The sequence below is a fragment of the Arvicola amphibius genome, chromosome 5, assembly GCF_903992535.2.
Source record: "Arvicola amphibius chromosome 5, mArvAmp1.2, whole genome shotgun sequence".
NCBI lineage: Eukaryota > Metazoa > Chordata > Mammalia > Rodentia > Cricetidae > Arvicola > Arvicola amphibius.
Window position 1 is genome coordinate 100,283,614 of NC_052051.1, and position 27,485 is coordinate 100,311,098.

The 27,485-nt window shown below is 43.4% G+C and overlaps 1 protein-coding gene across 1 annotated transcript in view; it reads left to right on the forward strand.

Moving 5' to 3' along the window:
• The window catches only part of Asxl3 (ASXL transcriptional regulator 3), a 141,781-nt gene extending 128,976 nt beyond the window's left edge, over positions 1-12,805 (forward strand). Inside the window, exons 10-11 of the mRNA XM_038332071.1 lie at positions 3,563-5,474; positions 9,059-12,805. Of these exons, the coding sequence (XP_038187999.1) occupies positions 3,563-5,474; positions 9,059-12,805 (5,659 nt within the window). The remainder of the gene's footprint in view (positions 1-3,562; positions 5,475-9,058) is intronic.
• The last annotated feature ends 14,680 nt before the right edge of the window (positions 12,806-27,485 follow it).

Here is a 27,485-nt window from a genome sequence, read left to right on the forward strand (position 1 = left end):
GCTGTGTCTGTGAAAAGCGGGTAACCTGATCATAAAGCGCTTCCTGGGCAAGCATGAGGGGCTCAGCCAAGCTCTAGAACCAATGGGAAAGGTGTGTATGATGGCACATTTACAACCTCAGCACTTGGAAGGTGGGGTCGTTTGTCAGCTGACCTGACCTGTTTCATCAGCTCAAAGGTCAGTGACAGAACTGTATCAAAAGCCAAGTAGCATGCATATGCATACACACACACACACACACACACACAAGAATGGCGGGAGACAGAAAGATGACTCAGCATTTAAGGGCATTTGCTGTATAATCATGAGGCTCCTAATAGCCACATGACAATCTTGGCATCCTGAAAATACCAATAGCTCCAGCTCCAAGAGATCAGATGCTGTTGTATGGCTTCTACACATATGCCTGTATACATACATACTCGCATGTAGACACAATTAAATAAATAGATAAAAACTAAATATGATAAAGCCAATGTGAATAATATCTAAGGAATAACACTGGTGGTTGACCTGTAATCTCTGCAAACATACACACACCAATGTGCTCATGTACACACATGCAACTGCACCTACATGAAACATAGCATACACATATACATGTTCATATATACACACAAATGGCTTCTTATTTAGCATGAGCCAGCTTTGGTGAATTGTCCTGAATAGTTATATTCTTAATGAAGACTCTTTCTTTGATTGCTCTAGAAGGATTCCTAGATTTACATACAAACAAGCAAAACTAAATAGAGATAATTAATATATTTTCTCAGAACTCAAAAATGAGACAGGTTAATACTATGTCTTCCTATGTTGTCACCAACAGAATTACTTAAGCCAGCTACATTAGATTCTGCAATGAAAAATTTAAACATACACACAGATTACAAGACCCTCTTGAGATAGATTGATGTAGCATCTCTAGGAGTTGAACCCAGAAATTCACAATATTAGAAACTAGGTCATACCAAAAGATGTCAGCATTAAAAAAAGTGAAGGAAAAGACTGAAGTCCACCATAGATGCATCTACTTCGTCCTTATTATAGAAGGTTAGATAGATAGCAGGGAAAGTAAAGCTAAGTAAGATTATAGTTTATATAATGAAGTTCAATAAGTTGAATTCCATAAATAATTCTCATAAAAATTCACAGACATGCACATTTTTTCCCCAAGAAGTTTGGCTACTTCCCAGATTCCCAAGAACATTGAATGAAGAGGCAGAAGTCAACAACGACCACGAGCAACAACTTCTCACTGCCTTTATCATGCTCTGAAATGCAAAGTCTTTCCCTAGACTAGTGGTTCTCAACCAGTGGGTCATGGCCCTTTCACGGGTTCCATATCAAATAGTGTGCATTTTAGATATCAGCATTACTATTCATAACAGTGGCAAAATTACAGTTATGAAGTAGTAGTGAGAATAGCTTTCTGTTTGAGGTCACCACATCATGAAGGACTGTATGAAAGGGTTGCAGCACTGGGAAGGTGGGGAACCACTGCTATAGAGCAACAGTTGGTTGTCCTCGCCCTCCATGACCTCACTTGGCTTGTTCTTTGCTCCTTAGTGTCCTAATCACATCTTGGATAACTGACACGTGTCATGAGCTTCCTCCTCTATTTCATTATCCCTACACTACTTAGGCTCCTTGCTTTAAAAGAGATCCGCCATAGCTCTAAACCCTTCTTGGTTGACTAACACCGTTTGTCTTTTCATTGGCCTAAGTTTGTCTGAGAATATTGCTATCCAAACCTTTTCATCGCCTGTACCCTGATTTGGTTTCATTTATAATGCCTGTCTCTAACATCTGCTGCTGATGCTGCAATTTAAAGTGAGGAAAACAGTGACTCATCTCAAACTTCACTAGAATTCCACTTAGCTTTGGCTTGGGAACAAGTGTTAGGGTTGGTTATCTTGGGAATTTTCTCTGCTATGCTGTATGGAATAGCTCATAGCACGGCATTCACACACACTTGATTGACATAAATATCATTGGGTAAAATAACTGTAATAACTCCATGTTTTATTATTCTTCATGCTTAATTATATGATTAGATACTAAGATAAAGATTGGGTAACATTTTTTATTTTGTTTATTTTTTTATAACCCGACTGCTGTTTCTCCTCCTTCCCCTCTCCATCCCCTCTCCCTCCAGCCACCCTCTGTCACCTGCAACCACTCCTCCTCCATTTCTGTTCAGAGGAGAGGAAACATCCCACAAATAGAAATGAAATATGTAGCATTTCTTAGATTTTTTGGCTTTATTTTATTTTATTTTATTTTTTTAAAAAAGGGAAAACAAACCATCTTTTTTCATTTTACATACCAATCCCAGTTCCACTTCCCCCCTCCTCCCATCCCCTCCATTTCTCCCTCCACCACATGCCCCATCCACTCCTCAGAAAGGGTAAGGGACAATGCTTTGGGGAAGGTTCAAGGCCCTCTCTACTATATCTAGGCTGAGCAAGGTATCCGTCCAAAGAAATTGGGTTCCAAAAAATCAAGCAGTAGGGATAAATCCTGGTGCCACCGCCAGTGGCCCCACAGTCTGCCCCAGCCATACAACTGCCACGTACATTCAGAGGGTCCAGTTTGGTACCATACTGGTTCCTTCCCTGTACAACTGGAGTTGGTGAGTTCCCATTAGCTCAGGTAGACTGTTTCAGTGGGTATACCCATCATGGTCTTGACCTCTTTGCTTGTATTCTCATTCATCCCACTCTTCAATTTGACTTCGGGAGCTCAGCCCAGTGCTCCACTGTGGGTCTCTGCCTCTGTTTCCATCATTTACTGGATAAAGGTTCTATGGTGACATTTAAGATATTCATCAATCTGTCTACATACAAGGTTAATATGAGCACCCTCTTCTCTATTGCTTAGAGTCTTAGCTAGGGTCATCCTTGTAGATTCTTGGAAATTTCTCTAGTGTCAGGTTTCTTGCTTGACCCCATAATGGCTCCCTCAATCAAAATATTTCTTTCCTTGTTCTCATCCTCCATCTCAACTATCCCATTCCTTCAAGTTCTCCTCTCCCCTCCTCTTCTCTCTTCCTCTTCCCCTCTATATTTTTTAAGATATCTAATCTTTAAAAGTAATTTTGATTTGAAATTTTGATATATTTCATTAAACTTTCATTCATATTAACTATTTATATCACATTCATTAAAGTCTATAATTTTTATATTATAAAAATTATAAGACATCTTTTTACTTTCTAACTTCAAAACACTTAGATTTTTATTTATTCTTTGAGTCTCTGCCCATATTTTCTGGTTCATTTTTACGTGTAACATTGAAATTCCCTTTACTAATACTTGGTAAGATTTAGAACTCTTTGCTTATAAAACAGAAATTACGTTTCTTAATTTGCTGAAGCTTCTTTTAGTTATAAAGGCAGTACTGAGGCTATGTCAGGACTGTTTTCCCGTAAGTTAATCATATGACTAGGTGATTTTATGATTAAGTCGATACATTTACATCTATTGAATACTGAACTGGTAAGAGTTACAGTCTGAGCCATTTGCTTTGTGGCCTTATAATGATATCTCTCATTTCTGCTCAGATTGGGCATGTCCAGAGAAGAATCCATAAAGCTCACTTCTGGACCAAACCATGATGGAGCTGAAGGGTGTTCCTCACATGGGAACTCTGGCATTCCGGGCGCTTCTGCACAGACTGCATTAGAGGAACAGCAACCCCAAATCATGAAAGGTTCGGCTTCCTCAGAGCCTGGCTTCTGCACTACCGTTTGTCCTCTGTTAGAGGGTCCAGTGAAGGACGGAATCACAGAAGCAGAAGACATCTTTATCCCCGAGGAATCTGTGATTCAGGAGGAAGTGGCAGAAGAGGTAGAGACAAGTATCTGTGAATGCGAAGATGAAAATCCTAAGAGCATGCCAGAGTTTTCTGAGGCATCTGAAAGTCCAGCCACCTCTTGTGAGGAGCCCCAGTTGGCAGCCCCTGAAGATAACTTGGAGTCCTGTGTTGTAATGAATGATATTTTAGAAGCTTTACCTCATATTGAAGTGAAGATAGATGAGAAATTGGAATGTCCCCAGGAAGAAATGTCAGTTGTTATTGACCAACTAGAAATCTGTGACTCTCTTGTTCCTTGCACTTCATCTGTCCCTCATCTCCTTGATGCAGAGCAGAAGGAACAAGAGACTGGCATAGAGAGCAGCACTGTAACCCTGAGAGCAGGACCATCATCTCTGGAAAGCCAGTTTCCAAATGAGGGAATTGCTGTAGACATGGAACTCCAGAGTGACCCTGAAGAACAGCTCTCGGAAAACGCTTGTGTCTCTGAGACTTCCTTCTCCTCCGAGAGTCCGGAAGGAGCATGTGTCAGCCTTCCATCCCCAGGTGGGGAAACACAGTCCACGTCTGAAGAGTCATGCACCCCAGCCTCTCTGGAAACAACATTCTGTTCTGAGGTGTCCAGTACTGAGAATACAGATAAGTACAACCAGAGAAACCCTCCTGATGAAAGCCTTCATGTGTCTTTGATGTCAGAAGTGTCTCCACTAGCCGCCTCACCCGAAATCTCAGAAGCATCTCTCATGTCGAACTTGCCTCTGACATCCGAGGCATCCCCAGTGTCTGATTTGCCACTGACATCAGAAACTTCCTCAGTGTCTTCCATGCTTCTTCCCTCTGAGACGCCTTTTGTATCTGGTTTGCCTGTTCCTGCAGAGACTTCTCCAATTTCTAACTCTTCCATGAACGAAAGAGCGGTGCATCAACAGAGAAAGTCACCATCAGGATCTGAAGAAGCTCCCTCTCCAGAGAAGGATGAACCTTCTGTCCCCAGCAGGCCCATGGGAGAGAACCTTATCTCCCACCCTAAGCCTTTGTCCAACGTCCCGGAACCCATCAGCATGAGTTCTTCCATTGTGCCTGAAGCTCTTCCAACTGAAGAGTTGCACAGCCAGTCTCTGAGTCGGCCGCATTGCCAGTCTCATATTGAAATGGAGAAGCTCTACCCTCCTTCCATCCCAGAACTTCCTTCTCCAGAAATGATGAAAATTAAAAACCACAGTGTCCTGCAAAGAACTGAAAGGAAAGGGGTGTCCTCACCATTAGAAGTCCCTGTCTTTCCTGAGGAGACAGAGACTAAGGGAAATGAGATTCCACCAGCTAAATTCCAGGATAAGCAGTATGCCCCATCAGTAGATAAGGCTCCATTTTTAGAAGGCTCAAGAAACAAAGTACATAAGCAGGCCAGTACACTGAGTAGACTGGAGACCTCACACAATTCCAAAACATCAGAGCCCTCCAAGTCACCTGATGGGATAAGAACTGAAAGTAGAGAGTCAGAGATATCAAAGAGGAAGACGATGGAGCATAGCTTCGGAATCTGTAAAGAAAAAAGAGCCAGGATAGAAGAGGACCAGTCATCCCGAAGCCTAGCATCCAATAGTTCACCTGAGAAGGAGCAGCCTCCACGAGAGGAGCCTAGGGTTCCCCCTCTCAAGGTATGGTATTTTAAAACAGATTGTTCTAGAAATGTGGTCCCCTATTTAGAAACCTAATTTTCAGAAATTAATTAAACATTTCCCTTTTTAGGCTTCACATAGAAAAGTAAACTAATCTATTCATACCCACTTCAACACTAACTTATCTTTTAAAAACTGTATAGAGCAGCCTTTGGAGATGGAGTGGTGACTAAGAACGCTTACAACTCTTATAGAGGACCCACGTTCACTTCCAGAACCACCATCCCCTATAGCTCCAGTTCCAGAGGATCCAATGCCTTCTGCCCTTCATGGTACCTGCAAGCACAATGTGCACACAAACACATACACACACATTTTTTAAATCATAAAAGAACTGCATTAAGCCCATGCAAGATGATCTCAACCATCCATATGATTTTGCAACAGGATTTAAGAACACTGTGGAGAACAGCAGGACATAGGGGATTCTGCACAACATGGAGAGGTCTGGACTTTTGAGGATTTCAAGATACACGTGGAAAAGCATGAAAGATATGTTAAAGTTCCACAGGTTTGGGGAAGGGGTTAGAAGCCAGGCCAGGGCTGAGATGAAGGTCCAACAAACACTCAGCACCCAACTGCCAAGGATAAGGAACATGTCCTACGGGACATTTTTGAACACTACCTAAAAGAATTAACAAAATTTCTTTATTAACTGAGAGAGAATGCAGTAGATGTGCCTAGAAATCCAAGATTTAGTTTCTGAGATATTAAAAGAGGTGTCAGACGTCAATAAGTTATAGAGCTTTTTGGACAGATAATCCAGTTTGGATACATTTGTTTTATCCTAGATCAGTTAATCTTCTAAGAAAATACATACGTTAAATAAGTTGTAGGTGCGTAAGGAAACTGAAAATTGAGGATGATTCAAAAGAAATCTCTTGTTACAAATTTGGTTCTGCTTTGCTATATTTATTTGTGCCCTTTTTCTGTATCAGTTTATGTTTATACAGTGGATAGTTTCTTTATCACATGTAGCTATAGAATTAAGAACATCTTAAGCTTTTAAAAAATACCAGCCTCTTATTTTGCTCTGTTACACCTTATTTTATAGGTGATTCAGGATCTTTACAAGCCTGTGTTTTAAGAGTTTAGTTGTAGTTATTCTACTTAATAGAGATGTGTCTATTAAATAAGATTCTAAACATTAAAAAGGCTACTGTAAGTGCCACTTAATAAATCAGTCTGCTGTTTAATTTCTAAAACTTAGGAAAACATAGATATACTTTTTGGAAAAACTATTTTTAGATATACCCATACTATTTTTCTAATCAAAAACTAAATGCTATGTGCTTTATATAAATACATATATTGATAAATTAGGTAGGTATATGATTGATACATGATAGATGATATATGCCTCCAAAAAAACAGAAACTAAACATGCACTTAGTATTTGAATGTGATCTCTTGATGAAGCAAAATTAGGTAGAATTTTAATATATTTAATTATTTAGACTAAGGGAAATATTAAAAATGGAAAATGTAATCACTCTGGCAAATAGGTGATTCTTGGCTATGGATTGGAGAAATTGCTCAGAGAAAAGAGATGTTTTAATAGAAGTCCAGAAATGCATCCCAGGTAGGAAGATCCTGTACTTGTTTTTGATATATATAAATATAAACATATCAAGGCAACATTTTACAGAGCTCATCAAGGTTCAAATAATTCAAAAACAAAGAAAGTTACCATGTCAGTATGCTTCTGTTTGGGAGAAATATAAAAGTTTCCTAGGAAAATCTTGCTGGAATGGGGAAGGGAAAGATGTAGAGCAGATACCTGTGAACCACAGAACTGGGAGTCCACAAACTTCCTGTCACTGTCTGACTCTCAAATCCCTGGGCAGATAACAACCGAATTTGAAAAGAAGGCAGCAACCAATGCCCTTCTAGCACCCGTACAGTGACTCTGAGAATTTTCTTTTTTTCTTTTTTTTTTTTTTGATTAAAAAAAAACTTTAAAAGAAAAACACTGTGTGTTTTATCTTTTTAACAAAATAAAATGGGTGCATTGGCACATGCTCTTTATTTTTTATGTTTTTTTTATATTTAAAAATTTCCATCTCCTGCCCTCCTCCTCCCCCTTCCCTCCCCTCCCCTCCCCCCACACCTCCCGTCCCTCCCTCTCCAGGCCAAGTGTGAAGGGGAGAATGGGGGGAGCTAGGAGGAATGAGAATTTTCTTAATGATCGATTAGGTCATCGCAGCCTTACCATGGGATCCTGCATGCTAGCGCTTGTGTCTCCCAAATGAGTTAATGGCTGTTTAGCCTATTAAATAGCAAAACTAGGTAAGCAATGTAGAGTGGGACAGGCACAGTGTACCTTTAGATGATCAGTGTTAAATTGCTCAACTCATATTTTCTTTGAAACACAAAAGTGGCCAGTCATCCACCCCTGCATTTATGAAACAGCCACGACAACACAGAGCTCAAGTCCAGCATCCTCTATCTGTGTACAGATAATGTGTAAAATAACGGATTTATAAAAACTTCCATAGCATGCTTATTACACACATGTTAGCCAGCATGCCAGATGTTATAAAAGCCCATCAAAACTATACCACCCTCCATCCCGGAACCACTGAGGTACACAATGACCCTCCAGGGGACAGTCACCTTTACACAAAGCCAGATGAGCGCTATAGTCTTCAGGCTTCTCATGCCAAGCTGTTTTCTTTTGAATTAAATGAAGGGAGATTAAAACATCTCAGATGGTTTGTTTTTCTCTAGCAGGGAAGATAATTTTAAAGGTAAGTATCTCTAAGTCTTTTGTGCTCTCTCTCTCTGTGTGTATGTGTGTGTGTGTGTGTGTATCTCTGTCTGTCTGTCTGTCTCTCTCTCATATCTATCTCATTCATATCTATCTGTCTGTCTGTCTGTCTATATGTCTATCTATCATCTATGTTTTGAGACAGTGTCTCCCTATGTTGCCCAGGTCTCACTATGTAGCATAGGCTATCCTGAGACTCTCACAGTCCTCCTGCTTACAAGTGTCCTTCCCCATGTATAAGTTAATTTTATGCTAAGACACATGGTATTTGCTTTATTGACACATGACTTTAGAAAGATTCCTTACGTCTTGCTAAATGAAATCACTTGTTGATATCTTCATAGATAAAAACTTCATTGCCACATTCAGACAGCATTAACTATTTCTTTATAACCCAAATGTATATTTAGACATCTTAGATATTGATATATCTTTCAAATTATAAATGAATGCAGCTTACACCCATCCACTAACCACCATTTTTTAAAGGCAGATATTCTCAGAGAGGCCAAGCCTGCTTTAAACTCAATACATAGCCTAGGATGAGATCGGATCTCACTGTGTAGCTTGGAACTAGTTGTCTAGACCAGGCTGGCTCCAAGGTCACAGAAAATCACCTGCTTCTGTTTTTTGAATGCTAGGACTACAGAGACAAAACAGGACGCATGCTAGATAAGAACTCTACCAAGTGAGCTGCCTCCATAGTCCTCATCCTCCCATTGAGTTACCCTACCCCACAATCCTCCTCTCTGGTTACATACTAATACTAAGTATCATTTCATTCTTCTTTCAGATACAGCTTTCTAAAATTGGGCCACCTTTTATCATCAAGAGCCAGCCAGTCTCCAAAGCAGAGTCCCGAGCATCCACTAGCACATCAGTCAGCAGTGGTAGGAACACAGGAGCCAGGACCCTTGCAGACATCAAGGCCCGTGCCCAACAAGCTCGTGCCCAGCGAGAGGCTGCTGCAGCTGCTGCAGTTGCAGCTGCAGCCAGCATTGTCTCAGGAGCCATGGGAAGCCCAGGAGAGGGTGGGAAGGCAAGAACGCTGGCCCACATCAAAGAGCAGACCAAAGCTAAGCTCTTTGCAAAGCATCAGGCCCGAGTTCACCTCTTCCAGACCTCCAAGGAGACCCGATTGCCTCCTCTCAACTCCAAGGAGGAATCTCTCAATATGGAAGCCTCTTCTACCCCTGAAACAAAAATGGAAGGTTCCACTGGTGTCATCATCATCAATCCCAACTGCAGGTCTCCTAGCAACAAGGCCGCACTCCTCCGGGAGACCACCGCTGGGTTACAGCAGCCTCTGAACCCACCTCAGATCCCAGACACTGCCACTGACTTGTCTGTGCATAGTTCTGATGACAGCATACCTGTGTCCCATTTAACTGAGAAAATTGTCTCATCTACCTCTTCTGAAAATAGCAGTGTACCCATGCTTCTTAATAAAAATCCCATCAACCCCATCCCCATGTCTGTCTGCAGCACTGCTGTGTCGGGAGCAATTAAAGAGCATCCGTTTGTGAGTCCTGTTGACAAATCTTCTGTCCTCATGTCTGTTGACGGTGCAAACAGTACGATTTCTGCTTGTAATATAAGCATGTTGAAATCCATCCAGGGATCTGACACTCCGTGCATAGCCCTTGTACCAAAATGTATCGACAGGACTCCTATACCAGCTGCTCCAGAAGGTACTGGAAGGTCTAACTCCGTGGATGGTAAGACCCTGCTTGTGCCCAGCAGCAAGGCTGCTAACTTAGTGTCCAGTCAGTACCCTTCTGTGCCAGCTCCCACTGTTACAAGTAATCTGCCAAACCATCTCTGCACTAGCACTGTCTTGATTCCCCCCACGGGGATTAGTAACAGATTTGCTTCTGAGAAGATAGCCATGTCTGGGAGTGAAGAACAGGCTGCTGTGCCCATTAGCGCCACCATGCGAGCAGCCCTCAGCTGTGGCGACTCAGTGGCTGTCTCTGAGCCACTGGTTTCACGCCCACCCATCGCAATGTTTTCAGGAAACATGCTCACTCTAAACGCTTACGATAGTGCTCCCAAACCAAGTGGGGAAAGCTTGGACAAAAACCCAGGGCCACGAAATAGGACGGACAATGCTGGAAAACCTCAGCAGCCACCAGGGGGCTTTGCCCCAGCAACCACAAACAGATCCATTCCCTGTAAAGTCATTGTGGACCACAGCACGACACTGACCTCCAATTTGTCTCTGACTGTCTCCATTGGAAATGCAGAAGCAAGCATGGATCCCCAGAGTAGGCCAGTGAGGACAGACATAGCCATCCAGCCTGTGGCGTGTCCTCAGGTGTCTGTCATTAGTAGACCTGAGCAGGTCACAGGTGAAGGTGTTGACCATGGCTCCGTTTTCACTGCTACTCCTACAGCCAAACAGGACTGTAAGACACTGCAGGCCACTTGCACCAGTCTTAGGGAACTGCCCCTCGCTCTTCCTGATAAACTAAATGACGTGACCACACCTAGTCATAGCTTTGCTGAGCAGGCACGAAACTCAAAGACGTTCAAGAGTGAAGCAGACACAACATGTAGCAGTCAGTATAATCCAGGAAACCGGATTTGCTGGAGTGAAGACCCAATGAGAAACACAGGCCAGGCTATGGTTAGTCATTCAGGTTCAAGTAAACAGAAAGACTATTCAGAGCAGAGTGGGCTGAAGGCTGTCAAATCCGAGCATGCCAACTATGCCCACGTGTCAGAGCTCCACCCTAGGACACTCATCACGAATGTCAGTCTTCCTGTGAAGCCTGAACCTCATGAAGTAGACAAGAGTTTTAGAATGGACACCGAGGATTTCCCTGGCCCAGAGCGTCCTCCTCCAGCCACAGATATGACAAACAGTGCTAGTGGGCCCCAGACACAGGCCATGAAGCCTCCCGTCACGAGCCCCGCGGAAGAGGCTATTTCCTTGGCCACAGACACCCTGAAAAGACTTCCTAGTACAGGCAGCTCAAGCTGCCGCCTGTCTTCCGTGGAAGCTAATAACCCACTGGTGACACAGTTGCTGCAGGGCAACCTGCCTCTGGAAAAGGTGTTACCACAGCCAAGATTGGGAGCCAAGCTCGAAATCAACAGGCTCCCTTTGCCCCTTCAAACTACCTCAGTGGGTAAGGCAGGACTGGAGAGAAGCATGGTGGAAATGCCGTCCAGCTCTCCAAATCCGGACGGCAAAGGCTATTTGGCAGGAACTCTAGCACCACTCCACATGAGAAAACGAGAAAACCATCCCAAAAAGAGAGCAGCCAGGACTGTGGGAGAACACACTCAAGTTAAATGTGAGCCAGGGAAGATGGCGATGGAGCCAGATGTCAAAGCGGTACCCTGCGTCATCAGTCCAGGCATGAGTCAGCTAGGACACAGCCAACCATTTAAGCAAGAACGGCTTACCAAGTCCTCCATGGCCAACAGGATCATGCCCAGCCCCGAGGTGAAACAACAGAAACGCCTGTTGCCTGCATGTAGCTTCCAACCAAGCCTGTTCCACGTGAGCAGAAATGATGGCTTCCACGCTGACACTAGTACCTCACACAGACAGCAGTTCTACCAAATGCCCATGGCTGCCAGGGGACCCCTTCCCACTGCTGCTCTGTTACAGACCTCTCCCAAGACCCCAGTGGGCTGCAATACATTTGCCTTCAATAGGCACCTTGAACAAAAGGCATTGGGAGACGTTAATCTTACTTCAGCACCTCACCAGCTAAGACTAGCCAATATGCTGTCCCCCAGCATGCCCATAAAGGAAGGCGAGGACGGGGGAGGCACCACACACACGATGCCAAGCAAGGCAGTGGTCCATCCCCCACTGCCACTCCCACCACCCCCTCCTCCACCACCCCCTCCACCCTTGGCCTTGCCCCCACCACCCCCTCCACCACCTCCGCTACCTCCACCTCACCCTACTGTAGAAGTCCCATCCGATCAAAAGCAACCACCAGTTACCGTGGAAGCCACTAAGCGACTTAGCTGGCCCCAGTCCACCGGCATCTGTAGCAATATCAAATCAGAACCTCCTTCTTTTGAGGAAGGCTTAAGCAGCAGCTGTGAACTGGGCATGAAGCAGGTTCCGTATGACCAGAACGAAGTCAAAGAGCAGCTGAAGGCATTTGCATTAAAGAATGCAGATTTCTCTTCCTATTTGCTCTCTGAGCCTCAGAAGCCTTTCACCCAATTAGCTGCTCAAAAAATACCAGTACCCCAGCAGCAACCGCTCTGTGGAAGTTACCCGACCATACACTTTGGGAGCACAAGTTTCAAAAGGGCAGCGTCTGCCATTGAGAAGTCCATTGGGATTCTGGGAAGTGGCTCAAGCCCTGCCACTACCACAGGCCTGACCAGTCAGAACACTCAGATGCCAGTTCAGAACTTTGCAGACAATAGCAACACGGAGGAGTTAGAGCTGAAATGCTCTTGCCGGCTCAAAGCCATGATTGTGTGCAAAGGCTGTGGGGCCTTCTGCCACGACGACTGCATAGGTCCTTCCAAACTTTGTGTAGCTTGCCTGGTTGTCCGATAAAGAGCCGAGTGAAAGATGCAGCGCCCCACCCCCCATTTTAACATGAAAAAAAAAAGCCTGATTAGCAAAGAGTCAAATAAGGCATTGGCTTCTGTGCTGGCATATTTCATTGAGGAGCAAGTAATCTGTTTCTTCTAGGTGATTATTTTCTCACATGTCTCATACAGGGGAAGATGCAGCACACGCAAATGGCTTTGGCCTTTCCAGGCACCGCTCACAGCTTTGATGTGTTTCTGTCTGTGTATACCGGTCACTGCCTCATTCTTTTTCTTTTTCCTTTATTTTTCCTTCCTTACTTTTTTCTATTTCAATCCAGGCCTAGACAGAAAGGGCATCCTAAGTTGTCTAATCACCCCATATGCAAATGTTGAAAAACTATGACAAGCATGACCTAAGTTGGCCAGGTGTCCTTCCATAGATTGGATGTCACAGCAAGCATTTCTTCCGTGATTCTGTGGGACCTACCTGTACCCAGTGGCTCAAGTCATAGTAGGAACAGGAGCCTAATGATATGATTCTTTCTATTTACCCTGATGACAGAAGGTGCAGGAAGGATGTGTCGATGGAGACCACTGTCCCAGCTCTTTCCTCCTTTCTTACTCTTTCTCAGAAACTGGTAGAAAGCCTGAATTGGCTTTGGATTTTGTTTGCAAATTGTGGCTGAATATGCACTGCATCTGAATTGACAAAGGAGCTTCATGCTGTAGATGGTCTGATTCTAGTTCTTGGATAGCCAATAATGTAAGATCCATTGGCTGATAATCATGGACCCAGAGTATTGTGGTGTTCCACGTGTGGTTTTTAAGAGCAAATATGAAAACCCATGCCCTAATATTAAAAATAAACAATAAAGTGCTCTACATGCATGTATAATGAGCTGATGATATAAACTATTAGCCATTCTAAACGCTAATCCAATGGGAGTGGAGAAAGCAACTATGGCCCTTAGTCACACCAGTGCACTCTGACCTTTGCAGAGTTGGGCCTCTCCTTTTGCAAGCGTCATTGATGATAGGGATTATAGAAGGCTGAAGAAAGGGTAACGTTTTTCCAGAACCATTTCTTCCCTCTTGATTCCCGTTCTATACAGTTATCTTTGACTCTGAAATAACCCTTATTTTTTTAAAAAAAAAAAATTGTTCCCTCCTGCATGTGTTGCTGTTGCTTTCCTCATACCTAGGAGAGTGGAAGTGGAGAAGGGACACTGCATCTCACAGCAATCTTCAGTGTTTATCCAGTGAAAACTGAGGATTTGAGCTGCGTCCATATTCTGACTACTCTCAGACTGGAGACAGCTGTGCTTGACAAGGCTCTATTCCCAAAGCAAGCGCAAAAGCACAGGAGACGAAAGAAAGGAAAAGTACACCCACTGACCTTCAGATTCAGAGCAAAGCTTGCAGGGTGCCATTAGACCATTGGTTGTGCCTATAGAGCTAAAAGTGAAAGGGCTTGGAGGGAGATCGCGTGTGTCTGGGTAAAAGTGAGAGGTGTTTTCACATGGGATCGTCTTGTCAATGAAAACATTTGTGACATTCCTTAAAAATGTATCTTAAAAAGTGAACTGGAATGAGTAGAAAATACATTCCTGAAAGAAAACAAACCCACTATGTTTGAAAAAGACATAACCAAGTCGGGTGGGGTACTTTCCTCTAAATTTACTATTGTGATGTTGCCAAATTTCTGTAGGTGACAGAGACATTGTTCTAACAAATTTCTGAAGGTGCAAGATCCTTCATCTTGAGAAAGAAAGGCCTGCCTGTGGCAGTGACTCCGTGCTTCATGTTCTGTCTCTGCCTTTCATATTAAAACTAACAGTTGACGATGGAAAAGGCAGTGGTGCACTTAGCTCTATCCCAAGGACCGTAACCCTGGGGCTGGATTGTGAGCTGCCTGCCTGCCCAGGTGTAGCTGCACGCTGTGCTTCTCAGTGATGCCCTTATGGTCTGCTTGGGTATAATGTCGTCTTAATTTTGAAGATTGTGCTCTTAGCCTCACAGCGGGGCACCCCAATACACAGTGACACTTGCATGCCTACCCCTTCCTATTTAATCGCTGCTATTCCAGCGTCAGATACTGTCCACACCAGCAGATTCTGAACTACAGCATCAGTACCTGACACCTGTTAAAGAAACCCAAGTCTACGAAGCCTTTGTACTCTGTACGAGAGGGACAGTTGAGGCTGAGAGGATGCTGGGCTCTTTGTCAGTTGCACCTTTGTCGAATACTGCCTGCCAGTTGCTTCCTGGGAAGAAAGAAAAGTGTCCTTCTGTATGTTTGGATTTTTCACATAGCAAGTTTGGCAATTCAATTGTTGATAGTGCATGGATTCTGTCGCCCAGGTCCAAAGAGCATAACTTTTCTAGAACCTTCCTCTTTTCTGCCCCAGTTCAAACTCTCAATGTTCTCGTATTGTTTATTTTCCTGAGACATTATCTTTGGAATGAGTACAGTAATGAAATTCAGAAGCAAAATGTCGGCTAGGTGTTTCGTAGGAATGCATTTCACGTTTATAGAAAAGCCAGCATATTCGAATTAGGCGAGCAGCTTCCCAGCTTCCTGATTCTACATTTTTGCGTGTGTGCAACTCGACAATGCTATTTACTATGCGGTTATGGTGATGTAATGTGCAAACTTCACATGTGTGTTTTCCTGACCATTGGACACTATTAGTCCCCTATCAGGAACTGAACTTGCACATGTAACATGTATTTATTTTTAATCACAAAGGATGTATTTCTCAAAATAGCACTTTTGGAGCAGGGGAGGGAAGGAGACTGCCATGCCCTAATCCCCTCCTTGTGATATGCATATGCCTGAGGTGTAAAAAACATTTAGCTAGTTAATGGGCATGTTAATAAAAGCATTCTGATGCAAATTCATTTTCAAAATGAAAATAGTTTTCCTTCCCCAAAGTGAGAATGCAAAATACAGTGACCAGAGCACCATGGTTATGTAGAATATTTCCCTGTGAAGGCCTAGTGGTAAGAAACGAACTTGAAAACCTATGAGGCTGAGCCAGGTTGCTAGAAAGACTTCATGGCAGGATTTGTTTTCTGGGGTGAGCTGGAGAGGCATCGCTGACTTCTGGACCTCGGATATTCTTACTCAGTTCCAAATAAGCATAGAGAAATCAGCTGGTGCCTGTGGTGCTTCATAATGTAGTCAAAAATATTGTTCTTTAAAGTACATGATGCTGCAAGCCTGATACCTTTACAAACACTCGCGCAATTTCAAAAGAAGAACTTGCTGTGGCCAGTCTCCCTGCTCCTCTGGGTGGGGTGTGATGAAGGCTAGGTGGGAGATGCTGAAGCCGAGCTTCACTGCTGCCTGGTCCTAGCTTAGTGTGGAAGCCCAGCATCCTAATAGCTGCCTGGGGTTACCTTCCCCATCGAACACACGGAGCTCAGACTCAAGGTCCATCTGTGTTCCCCAAGAACAATGTGAAGAGTCCCGGGACAGAACTCATCAGCTGTCAGGGGCCTATGTAGCCAAAACATCACTGTAAGAATTGTGTCACCTCCCGTCCTCATGTCTGTCACTGCAAAGCAAACAAAAGGCATTTTTACTATAATTTAAAGGAGCTGCTTTTTTTAATAGCATACACTATTTAGCTTAGAACTATATTTTGTAGTCACAGAATATTCTAGACTGTAGAGGGACTTCGTTGTGTTTGTGCTGTCCACGAATGTTCCAGAAAAGTGCTTTACCTGGTCCCCCCCCCCCCCACTCCCCGACTCTGCTGTACTCCTTCCTTGCTTCGCAGAAATCCGATCTCGTTCATGTTTTCAATACCATTTTTTAATGTGTTTATGTGTATTGTTCTTTCTTTGGGTCAGTATTCTAAATGTTTACATCTGTTTGACGTTAGCCATGTAATGACTCTTTTTTTGTTCAAAGGCGGAATTTTCTCCTCTACTAAAACAGCAAAATGTGAAGTCAACCCGAACACAACACACATGGCACACACAGACTGGGGGCCCGGGCCCCTGACTGTACACAGACATTTCCTATCAGCATACAGAAGAGTGAAACCCTCCTTCAGTCCTCTACCAAAGAATATATTATTCCCACAGGAAAAACTCAGAAAGGTGTGTAAAACCCTCAGGAGGAGGAGCAGTTAATCTATGAGACTGCTACAATTGAATAATGTTATTCTTGCTTTGACACCTAACTAAATGTGACTGGCTGTGACAAGCATTAAGAAGGTCCTAGGCAGTGTTTTCTTTAGAATTCAGGGATCATGCATTCTTTAATGGTGCTGTTTGTTTTTTTTTTTTTATTTCTTCTTTTCTACAAAGAATAAAATGTGTTGCCTACAAAAGTAACTGCTCATGATAATGTAAGTTAAATGGAACGTCTGTCTCTCTATGTTTTTATGTTTTTCCTTCGCTCCAAGTAAGACTTTGGTTTCAGTATCAAAATATTCTGGAGAAAAAAATAAAGAAATGAAAACAGGAAATCTTTGTCGTTTTAATTTATTAATGTCATGAGATTTGAACATTTCATTCAGGAAAATATAAAGAAAAAGCATATACCATTAGATTATCTCTTATTTTTGGTGTGAGGAACATGTGATTGTAAGCATTGGTAACACTGAAAACTAAAATTTATGGTGCCGGCTATACGTATAATGCTTCATATTAATTTATATCAAAAGTATTCATGTAAAATAAATTGTTACTTCTACAGTTAATTTTATATTACAAAATGAAAGTAATCGTTTAAAGAGAATCGTCCTGGCTAATATTTTGCACTAGCTGAGCTACTGTAGCTGTACTTACCTGTATACAGTGTTATGAACCATTAGAACAATATTGTCCCTGTCATGTTTATCTAGGTTAAGGAAATATGCACATCTTTCTGATACGATGAATCGGAAACCATTAAACATAATTGGCTGTTAAGGCAGCTGTGCATTGTGCACATGGAAACATTGTCTTTGACCACCAGATGGCGAAAGAGGATGTTTGCTTTCGGAGCCTGGGTCTAAACTGCACTGTACTTTGTTCAGTAACTGTTAACCAGTTAGCAACATAGTTCATTTTATTTACACTCACAGGTTTTTGTACATGCTTATGTTGCTTTATTCCACAGACCTAATCTAGTCCAAAATCCACTATCTTGAATTAAGCAAACTATGGGGCTGGAGAGAGAGCTCAGCAGTAAGATTCTTACGCTTGTAGAGGAGAACTACCACCTTCACTTCTCAGTACCTGCTCGGGTGACTAACAACTACTTGTACTTCAAATTTCAGCACATCCAACATGTTCTTCTGGTCTCCAAGGGTGTACCTGCGTGTGCGCCCGCACACACACACACACACACACACACACACACACACACACACACGATGCATTAGAAAGAGATTGAACAGCATCATTTCATTTCTTAGGTTGATATTTATTTACAATGATTTGAATGTTTTATGTTTTCATTTATTCATTCTTATGAAATCGATATGGATACAGAGTTTTGCATAAAAAGATTCCTTTTATCCTCATTTTTCATAGGATCTTTTTTGAGTAACAGTCTTTCTTTGGATGTAAATTAGTTATTTGTGTCTGGCTCTCACACTCCCTTACTTCTAACCTGCCTATCTTGCTCTAATCACAAGTAATTAAGACTCTTAGAAACATACTCTCAGGGCTAGAGAGGCTTCTCAGTGTCTCGGAATAAGCCTTGCTCTGCAGAGGACCCTGATTGATTACCAGAGCAAACAACAACTTAAAACCATGTATACTTAGAACCAGGGGTTCTGACACCCTCTATGCTACCTGTAGGTACTGCACTCATGTGGTACACAGACATGCATGCATGCATGCCAAACTAGAGATAAATTAATATTATTAAACAATTTAGAAATTAAATAATAAATTTATTATTGAACAAAATAATTTAGGAACAAAAATAAATTAGAAGCAACCTCATTAGGAAAGTGACTAACACAACCTTTTGTGAGCTTTCTTCTCTGTAAGACAACTGGGTAGAAATCCTAGAATATTTCTCAGTCCATAAAAGTAAACGCAGCCTTTTTGCCCTAGATCACTTAGACCTGAGATCTCCACTGCTGAGCACACAGTTATCCAGAGTGATAAGAAAAATGAAATATTGGGCTCATCAAATGTCATAGCTAATACAGAAATTTAAGTGAACAATGACTGTTAGTCCCACAAAACACTTTGATCTGAGTCACGAAGTTCAGTGCCATGGGTGTTTACTGGTCTGACCCATGAAGCAAGGTTACTCTTGCCACTTTACTTCCAGTAAAGTTTTGTAGCTCTATTAAGGGCCTGTTCATAAGGAAATCTGGTGGTAAAAGTACCTAGGAATTGATCAATCCTAGGAGGTCCTCAACAAACCAAGGGATGTCTCTGACAGCAAACCTGTGGGATTTGTGTGGATGAAGCTGCTCTCTGCATCCACACTTCTCAGTGAGGAAGGCTTATGCAATGTTCATGTGTGCCTTCAAGGGAAGTTGATTTCCTTGGTACGATTTTAAGCAGAAATTATCATTTACAATCTCACATCACAGATCTCCCTCACACAAAACACACATGTGAGAGAAGTACATTTGTGTGGTATGTATGTATGCATATGATTTTTTTTTCTCATGCATGTGGTCATATATGTATGTACGAATACACGTGTGTACATGTGCATGCAGATACCCAAATGGGTGCGGAGGAATAGATTCAGGTCCTTACTTGCAGACTGAGCATGCCGCCTACTGAGCCAACTCCTCAGCCCTCACAGTCTTTTGCAAGAAATTATTTCTAGGTGGTTCAAAGTAAGCGTCCCCCATGCATAATGGAATATCTGAGAATTCCTCTTTGGGCTTTTTCTAAGTAGATTTGTGGACACTCCTCATGAGGATGAGAATAATGGCCACTTTCAAAGAACATCACAGACACATGAAAGCTACACACAGTTTTTATTGTTCATCTTTATCACAAGCTTCTAGGTTGAAAATAGACTTCACTTCTGATCCAAATATGCATCTCCAATCCCACGTCACAGTCTCACTCCAGGAAAGCAGGTATGCTGCCTTCCCATTCTTCAATAATCAATGAACATGTGGATTCAGAGGTATGCAGGAGCAAGGCTCCATTAACACTCTGCTTAATTAACTGTCTGCTCTCCAATTCTCCTTCTGGACCTAAGAAAGCAGAGTTACTTTAGTAATGAGGAAACAGGAATGTCTCACCACACAGAACTTGCAGTGACCCTGTGTTTCCAACTAGGCAGATGTTTTACATATTGTAATGTAAAATTCTGCCTATCATTTGAAATCTCAAAATAATGTGAAAGGCCTGGGGAGAGGCCCCCAAGTTAGCTTCTAAAGGAAACTACTAAGATATTTCATACCCTTTCTTCCTTTACACTGATGCAGGTGACAGTGCATGAGCTGGTAGGAGGGGGGGGGGGATCCTTCTCTCCCCCATGCAGCCACATGGCATACGGGGAGGAGAGTGTCAGCTCTCCTCTCACACCCTCAAAGATGGCTCACCTACATCTGTAACCTGTGTGATGATGCCCTGGTGAGTTACACACCATGGTGGGGGTGGAGTCATCTTTTCCAAGTTCATGGTGGGGACTGGGGGTCAGCTCTCCCCTGAGAGCCTGGGTCAGCTCTTCTGCCACACTATCTAGTAGTATCCAGTCAGGGGGTGGGCCATCTATCCCAGGGTCAATGAAGGGAGGGGCTAGCTTACCCCAGACTACAGATTCCCACATGTTTGGTTCCTAAGACTCCCTGTGCTAATTAATACCAACCATGGACATCATCACAGACCCTAGCTGAATACAGACCCAGACATTGTCCTCAGCAGCCGGCTGGACCCGGACATCACCATGGCCCTGGTATCAGCACAGGCCACGCAGATCAGTAAGACTCTGGTGGCTGTATGGTCCTTAGACTCCAACATGGTCCCAAGAGGCTGATTACATCCTGGGCATCCTCAGAGCCCTTAGTAATAACTGGAGCCATATCATCACCCAAGACCCGAGCTGCTGCTGGGCCATGCACCAAGACATGGCCTTAGGCAGTGAACTGGGACTGGATGTCTCCCCAGGTGGCAGAACAGGTCACCAAGATCAGTATGACCCCTGCAGCAGCATGGCCCTTGGACACGGAGGTGGTCTCAGGAGACTGGCCATGACCCCATCATCTGCGTGGCCCTCAATGGTAACAGGAGCCATGGACATCAATTCAGATCTCGGATGCCATAGAGCCAAAAACCCCAAAATGACCCTCAGTGGCAGCCCTGGCCAAGATGACACCATGGCCCCAGGGTGAGAATACAAGTCAATCTGAACAGCATGGCCCTGACAACAGCATGGTCCTCAGATGCCCAGTTGGCCATGGGCTGTGGCCCAGACCCTGGGTATCCATGTGGTCTTTGATGCCATCATGAGCCATGGATATCAATACAGACCCCAGGTGTGATAGGACTATGGACCCAGGCATGGTTCTAGGTGATAGCCTGGTCTCTGAAGTCACCATGGTCCCAGGTAGACGTGTAGACCACACAGATTGGCATGGCTTCCCATGACAGTGTGGCCTTTGAACACCACCATGGCCCCAGGTGGAAGCTCAGACCCCTGGTATCAGTATGACCTTGAATGGTACCAGGAGCCATGAACATCAACACAGAACCTGGCTACGGCAGGGTCACAGACCCAGACAGGACCCTTAGCAGCAGCCATGGCCTGGATGACACTGTGACCCCAGATGACAGGGCTGGCAACTCAAATCAGCATGGGCCCAGTGGTGCCTCATCCCCTGGACACCAGTATGGTCACAGGCTGCGTCTTAGGCCCTGGGCATCTGTATGACCTTTGGTGGCTACTTGGCCACTGGATATCAGCATAGACCCTTGCTGTGGCAGGACCATAGACCCAGACTTGATCCTCTACAGCATCCCAGGCCCAGATGTCACCATGGCCCCAGGTGTCAGAACAGGCCTTCCAGATCAGCATGATCCCCTACAGCAGTGTGGCCCGCAAATACCATCATGGCCTGAAGTGGCAGCCCAGACAACAGGCTTCAGTACTGTCTTCATTGATGACAGAAACCACAGACTTCAACCCCGGCTCCTTGGCTACTTTAGGGCCTAGAAGAAAGACTTGGCTCCTGGCAATACCTCAGGCCTGGACTTCACCCTGAACTCAGGTGGCAAGCAGGTCATTCACTTCAGCCAGTTCCTCACTACCCTCACCCTTCAGCTCTGCCTCTCCTCTCAGCTAATTAACAGTTCTCTCTCTCTCTCTCTCTCTCTCTCTCTCTCTCTCTCTCTCTCTCTCTCTCTCTCTCTCTCTCTCTCCCATTTCCCTACCCTGTACTGGCTCAACACAGTGGTCCCATAATGCCTAATGGGTTCCTGATTGAGTCTCAGGTGGCACTTGGTTGAGTCCTGCCCACCCCAGCCACAAGGCATGGCAAGGAGTTGCTGCTTTTCATCTCTTCTGTACGTACCCAAGGCCTAGAAACCACAGCCTTGCTATTATAGTGATAAATGCCCAGCCCCAAAGGCTCCTGGATAGTTGTACCCTGCCCTCCCCTGACCATGTGGTGTGTGAGGGAGCCATCTGTGCAGTTTACTGCTCAGGCCTGGAAAGTGCACTGTGCAGGTCCTGGATAGTTAACAATTTTAAATATAATTTACTCATATTCTTCCTCTTCTGCAGGTCCTTCTAGATCGTCTTCTCCCCCTATGCCATCCAACTTCAAGTTCTTTTTCAAAAGAAGAAGAAAGAAAAAAAGAAAGAAGAAAAAAGGAAAGAAGGAAGGAAGGAAAGAAGGAAGGAAGGAAGGAAAGAAGGAAGGAAGGAAGGAAGGAAGGAAGGAAGGAAGGAAGGAAGGAAGGAAGGACAGAAACAAAACTTCCGAAACCAAGAAAACAAAATAAAACAACACACACAAGTTTACCAAAACAACAAAGACAAACAAATAAAAAAAAGCTGAACATGTGGCTTGCCCTGGAGTGGTTGATGTACCCAGTGCTATTTCCCTGAAGAAAAGAAATTTTCCCCCTCCCAGAAGGTAGAATTGACAGTTCACTTGCTAACCTTTCCTGGGGTGGCTAGGTTTTCTTTCTTTCATTCATTTATTCACTTTTTAAAAAAATAACAAAATATAACATAATGAGATAAAACAAAAACTAACATCAAGATTAGACAAGACAAACCAACAAAAGGAAAAGAGCCCAAGAGAAGACACAAGTATCAGAGACCCACTTTTCCACTCACTCAGGAATCCCACAAGAATATCAGAGCGGAAGCCAGAGAGCCTGGTGCAGACCCATGCAAGCCCTGTGTGTGCTGCCTCAGTCCTAGTTCCTATGAGCTGTGATCATGTTAATCTATAGGGCCTTGTTTCTTGGTGTCTTCCAGGCCCTCTGACCCTTACCTTCTTTTAGCCTCTTTTTTTCTGGGGTTCCCTAAGCACTTGGGAGAGGAATTTGATGGGAACATCCCATTAAAGTCTCTCACTCTGCATAATGCCTCACTGTGGGTCCCTGTATTTGTTCCCAACTGGTGCAGGGAGAAGCTTCTCTGATAACAGCTGAAATGATGCTCTGATCTATGAGTACAGTAGAATATCATTAGAAATCATTTGTCACTACATTTTTTTCTGCCTTTAAACCAGGATTATTTGGTTTTACCCTAGGTCCCTGGATAGATCCCTAGACCCGTAGTCTCAAGTTCTTGGTCACTCAAGCAATGTTGGGTATGGGTTCCGTCTCATAGAGGGCACTATAAAGCAAATCAGACATCGGTTGGTTACTCCCACAAGCTTTGGTTCTCCTTTGCCCTAGCATATCATACAGACAGAATATATTGTAGGTCAAAGTTTTTGGGGATGGGCTGGTGTTTTCTCTTTGGTATCTCTCAGGGTGCCTTTCTGTACAAAAACACTAGAGCATAGGGCTGTAGGTTCTATGTAGGCTTCAAAGCGACTTCTTCATGTTTAGTGTGTTGTGTGTTTTATCTTTAGCAACCAGCCCTTGCCATGAGTTTGTGGAGAGCAACCTATTTCTTGGCAACAGCTGGATTGTTTGGGAACTCCTATGGGGCACCTTTGGCCAACAACTCAATTAGATATAACCAAATCCTGGAACTAGAAGGATTGCTTGGTGACAAGAGATGGCCAGTTGGGATTATGTCTCCCTATTATTTAGCAATTTCATTTAGAAAACCTTTATATATGTATTTATTTAAGAAGCTTCCATACTATGCTTCAAATTTCCTTTAATTTTAGCAGTTTTTTCAGTATCTATTTCCTCCTACAGCCCCCTCTCCCGCCTCCTCACCTTTTTATCCTCCCATTCCAGGTTCCCCTATCCCCAGTCCAGCTGTAATTTTCTATCCTATTTCCCTTTTCTAATGAGATATATCTATTTCCTCTGGTCTCTTACTCTATACCTATGCTCTGTGGTTCTATGGTTATAGCTTGGTTATCACTGGATTAACAGCTAACATGACACATAAGCAAATACAAAACATATTTGTCTTTCTGGGTCTGTGATACCTCACTCTCAAAGAATTTTCCTTGTTCCATTTATTTACCTGCATATTTTATGATGTCATTTTTTAGTAATGACTGGGTGTTTTATGTAGGGTTTCTATTGCTGCGAAGAGACAATTTCATCTTTGTTGGCTGTAACATACTTCTTTCTCTCGGACTGGCTCTACTCCCTGTTAGCAGTGTTCTGTGGCAGGTATCCCATAGCTCTGACAGCTCCAACATTTTGAGGCCTCCAAGACAATCCAGGCTTCACCTTCACAGCTTTACACACTGGGCTCTCTAGGTGTCCATACAGGGACATCCTAGACACACACTCAGCAGCTTTCTTTAGCAGCAGGGGGAGATTACATAGCCCCTTTTATCTCTCCTTGATGCTAAAGCCAGAAGCACTTGACCAACACTGCCATGTTCTGCTGCTTTCTGGGGCTAGAACATGGACTTGTCACCCAATTACATGTTCATCTGCTTTCTGTTTTTGATATTTTCCTTCATTGCGTAAGCCTGACTGTCTGGAACTCGGAGATGCACTTATCCAACTTCTGAGTCCTGGGAATTAAGAGTGGACCACAACTCCTGGACCTGAACTGTTCCTTATTCCTCTCCACAGCTGGGAAGCTTAGCTGGGTGGGGGTCTTGCTCTGAGGTCACCAATCCCTTTATTGCACTTAGCACCACGCTTTTCTTTAATCTGTTTACCATTTTGTATTTTTCCTTGCTCAGCTCTCCCCTTTTCATTATAGATCTGCATAAGACTGGCCACTAATAATGACATAACACAATCAATGCTAGGTTGTTTGGAAATCTCTTCTGTCAAAGCTGTTAATCCATGACTGTTTAATGTAGCCATAGGCAGATTTTTTTTTTTTTTGGACAAGTGCAGAAAGCAGCCACATTTGTTTGCCAAAATATCAGAAGAACAGTCTCTAGGCCACATATTAAAATTCTCCTCTGAAACCTGAAATCTCTTGAGCCCTGCACCTACATTTCAAATCAACCTTAGCACACTGTCTTCCATGTTCATAGTAGGGTGTCCCTCCCATTAAGTCCCACTTAAAAATTTAAACTGCTTTTCTAACCCAAAATTCCAACTTCCACATTCCCCCAAACAAAACCAAATCCCTGCCTGGTATCAACTTCAGTTTTAGTTAGTTAGGGTTTTGATTGCTGTGAAGAGACATTGTGACCACAGCAACTCTTATAAAGAGAAACATTTAATTGAGTGGTTTACAGTTCAGGGGTTCAGTCCTTTACCATCATGGTGGGACACAGCAGCATGCAGGCAGACATAGTGCTAGAGAGGTAGCTGAGAGTTCTACATCTAAATCTGCAGACAACAGGAAGATACAGTGAGCCACTAGGCCAGACTTGAGCTTCTGAAATCTCAAAGACCATCCCCTAACACACTTCCTCAAACAAGGCCATACCTGCACCAAAAGGGCCATACTTCCTAATAGTGCCACTCTCTATAGGCCTTTGGGAAACATTTTTATTTACTACACTGTGTAATACTCCATTGTATAAAAGAACCACATTTTGTTTACCCATTTTTTGTTGAGGGATATCTAGGTTGTTTTCAGTTTTTGGCTATTATGAATAAGGTCACAATGAACATGATTAAACAGGTGTCCTTGTAGTAGGACTGAGCATCTTTGGGTAGACCCCCAAGAGTGGTATAGCTAGGTCTTGAGGAAGATCTGTTCCTTTCTTCCTGAGGAACTTCCACGTTTGTGTTCTTTAGTGACTGTACAAGTTTTACATTCCCACCAACAATGAAGGAGTGCTATCCTTGCTCCAAATCTTTTTTTTTGTTTGTTTGTTTGTTTTTGTTGTTGTTGTTGTTTTTTGAGACAGGGTTTCCCTGTAGTTTCTAGAGCTTGTCCTGGAACTAGCTCTTGTAGACCAGGCTGGCCTTGAATTCAGAGATCTGCCTGCCTCTGCCTCCCGAGTGCTGGGATTAAAGGCATGCACCACCACCGCCCGGCTTCTTGCTCCACATCTTTGCAAACGTTAGCTGTGCCAGGAGATTTTTAGATTCAACATTTTCTTTAACAGATGTATTCCTTTTTTTCTATCATGTCTTCAACTCCTGAGATTATTTCTTCTATTTCTTGTATTCTGTTAGTGAATCGTGCCACAGTGGTTTCTGCTTGAGCTCATAAAGTTTTCACTTTCAGAATCCCCTCACTGTGGGTTTCTTTACTGATACTCTTTCCACTTTCAGGTCTTGAATGATTTCAACCTTTCCCTTCCACCATTTGGGTTTTCATAGAATTTTTTTCAAGGGTTCCATTCTTTTCCTCTTTAAAGACCTCTATCATAATCATAAGTGTTGGTTTCAATCTTTTCTTGTGCTTCAGCTATGTTGGAATATTCAGGACTCCTGTGGTAGGGTTACTGAGCTTTACTGGAGGCAAACTATCCTGGCTGCTTTGGTTGTGTTTTTATGCCAGTTTCTCGGAGCATCAGGAATTGAAAAGATTTTAATTTTGGTTCCTGATATATGGTCTTGTATTCATTGGGAGGGTGTTGTTCCTGGATTTCTGTTTCCTCTCTGGTTCTTAGGAAGGTGTGCTGTCTGTATGTTGCCTGGGAGGAAAATTTCCTGTAGTCCTGATAGGTATGGGCACTGGAGGCTCCAGGTAAAATGTGGTTTTGAGCATTGGGACCTAACACTTAGAAATGGGTGTGGCTGAGGGGTGGTTGTGGGGCTTTGCCAGAGGGAGGAAAGCAGGTGTTTCACCAGAATTTCCTTAGTCACTTGGGGATAGGGGAGCGTGTGAGTGGAGTCTACAGCAGAAAGTCAGTCACGGAGCTGGGGATTGGACTTGGAGGCATGGAGAGAGAGATGAAGATCTGAAGTTATCCTACTGGCTTCCCTGGTCCTAGTGCCCTGCACATTCCCAGGGAGTGTCTGCTTCTGCTAAGGGATGGGGCAAAGCAATGGGTTACACTGAAGATGAGAGGAGGATGGTGGAAGAAAGGCTGCAGTGGGTGTTCTGTTGGAGACTGAGGGATCAGATTTGGAGAAGCAGAGAAGATCTGCAGTCAACCAACATGTTTTCCTGCCTGGAATGGCCAGTGTGTTTGAAGGTAGTTGACACTACTTTATTTTTAAAAACAAAATTATGAAATGGTGACTGACATTCTTTGTAC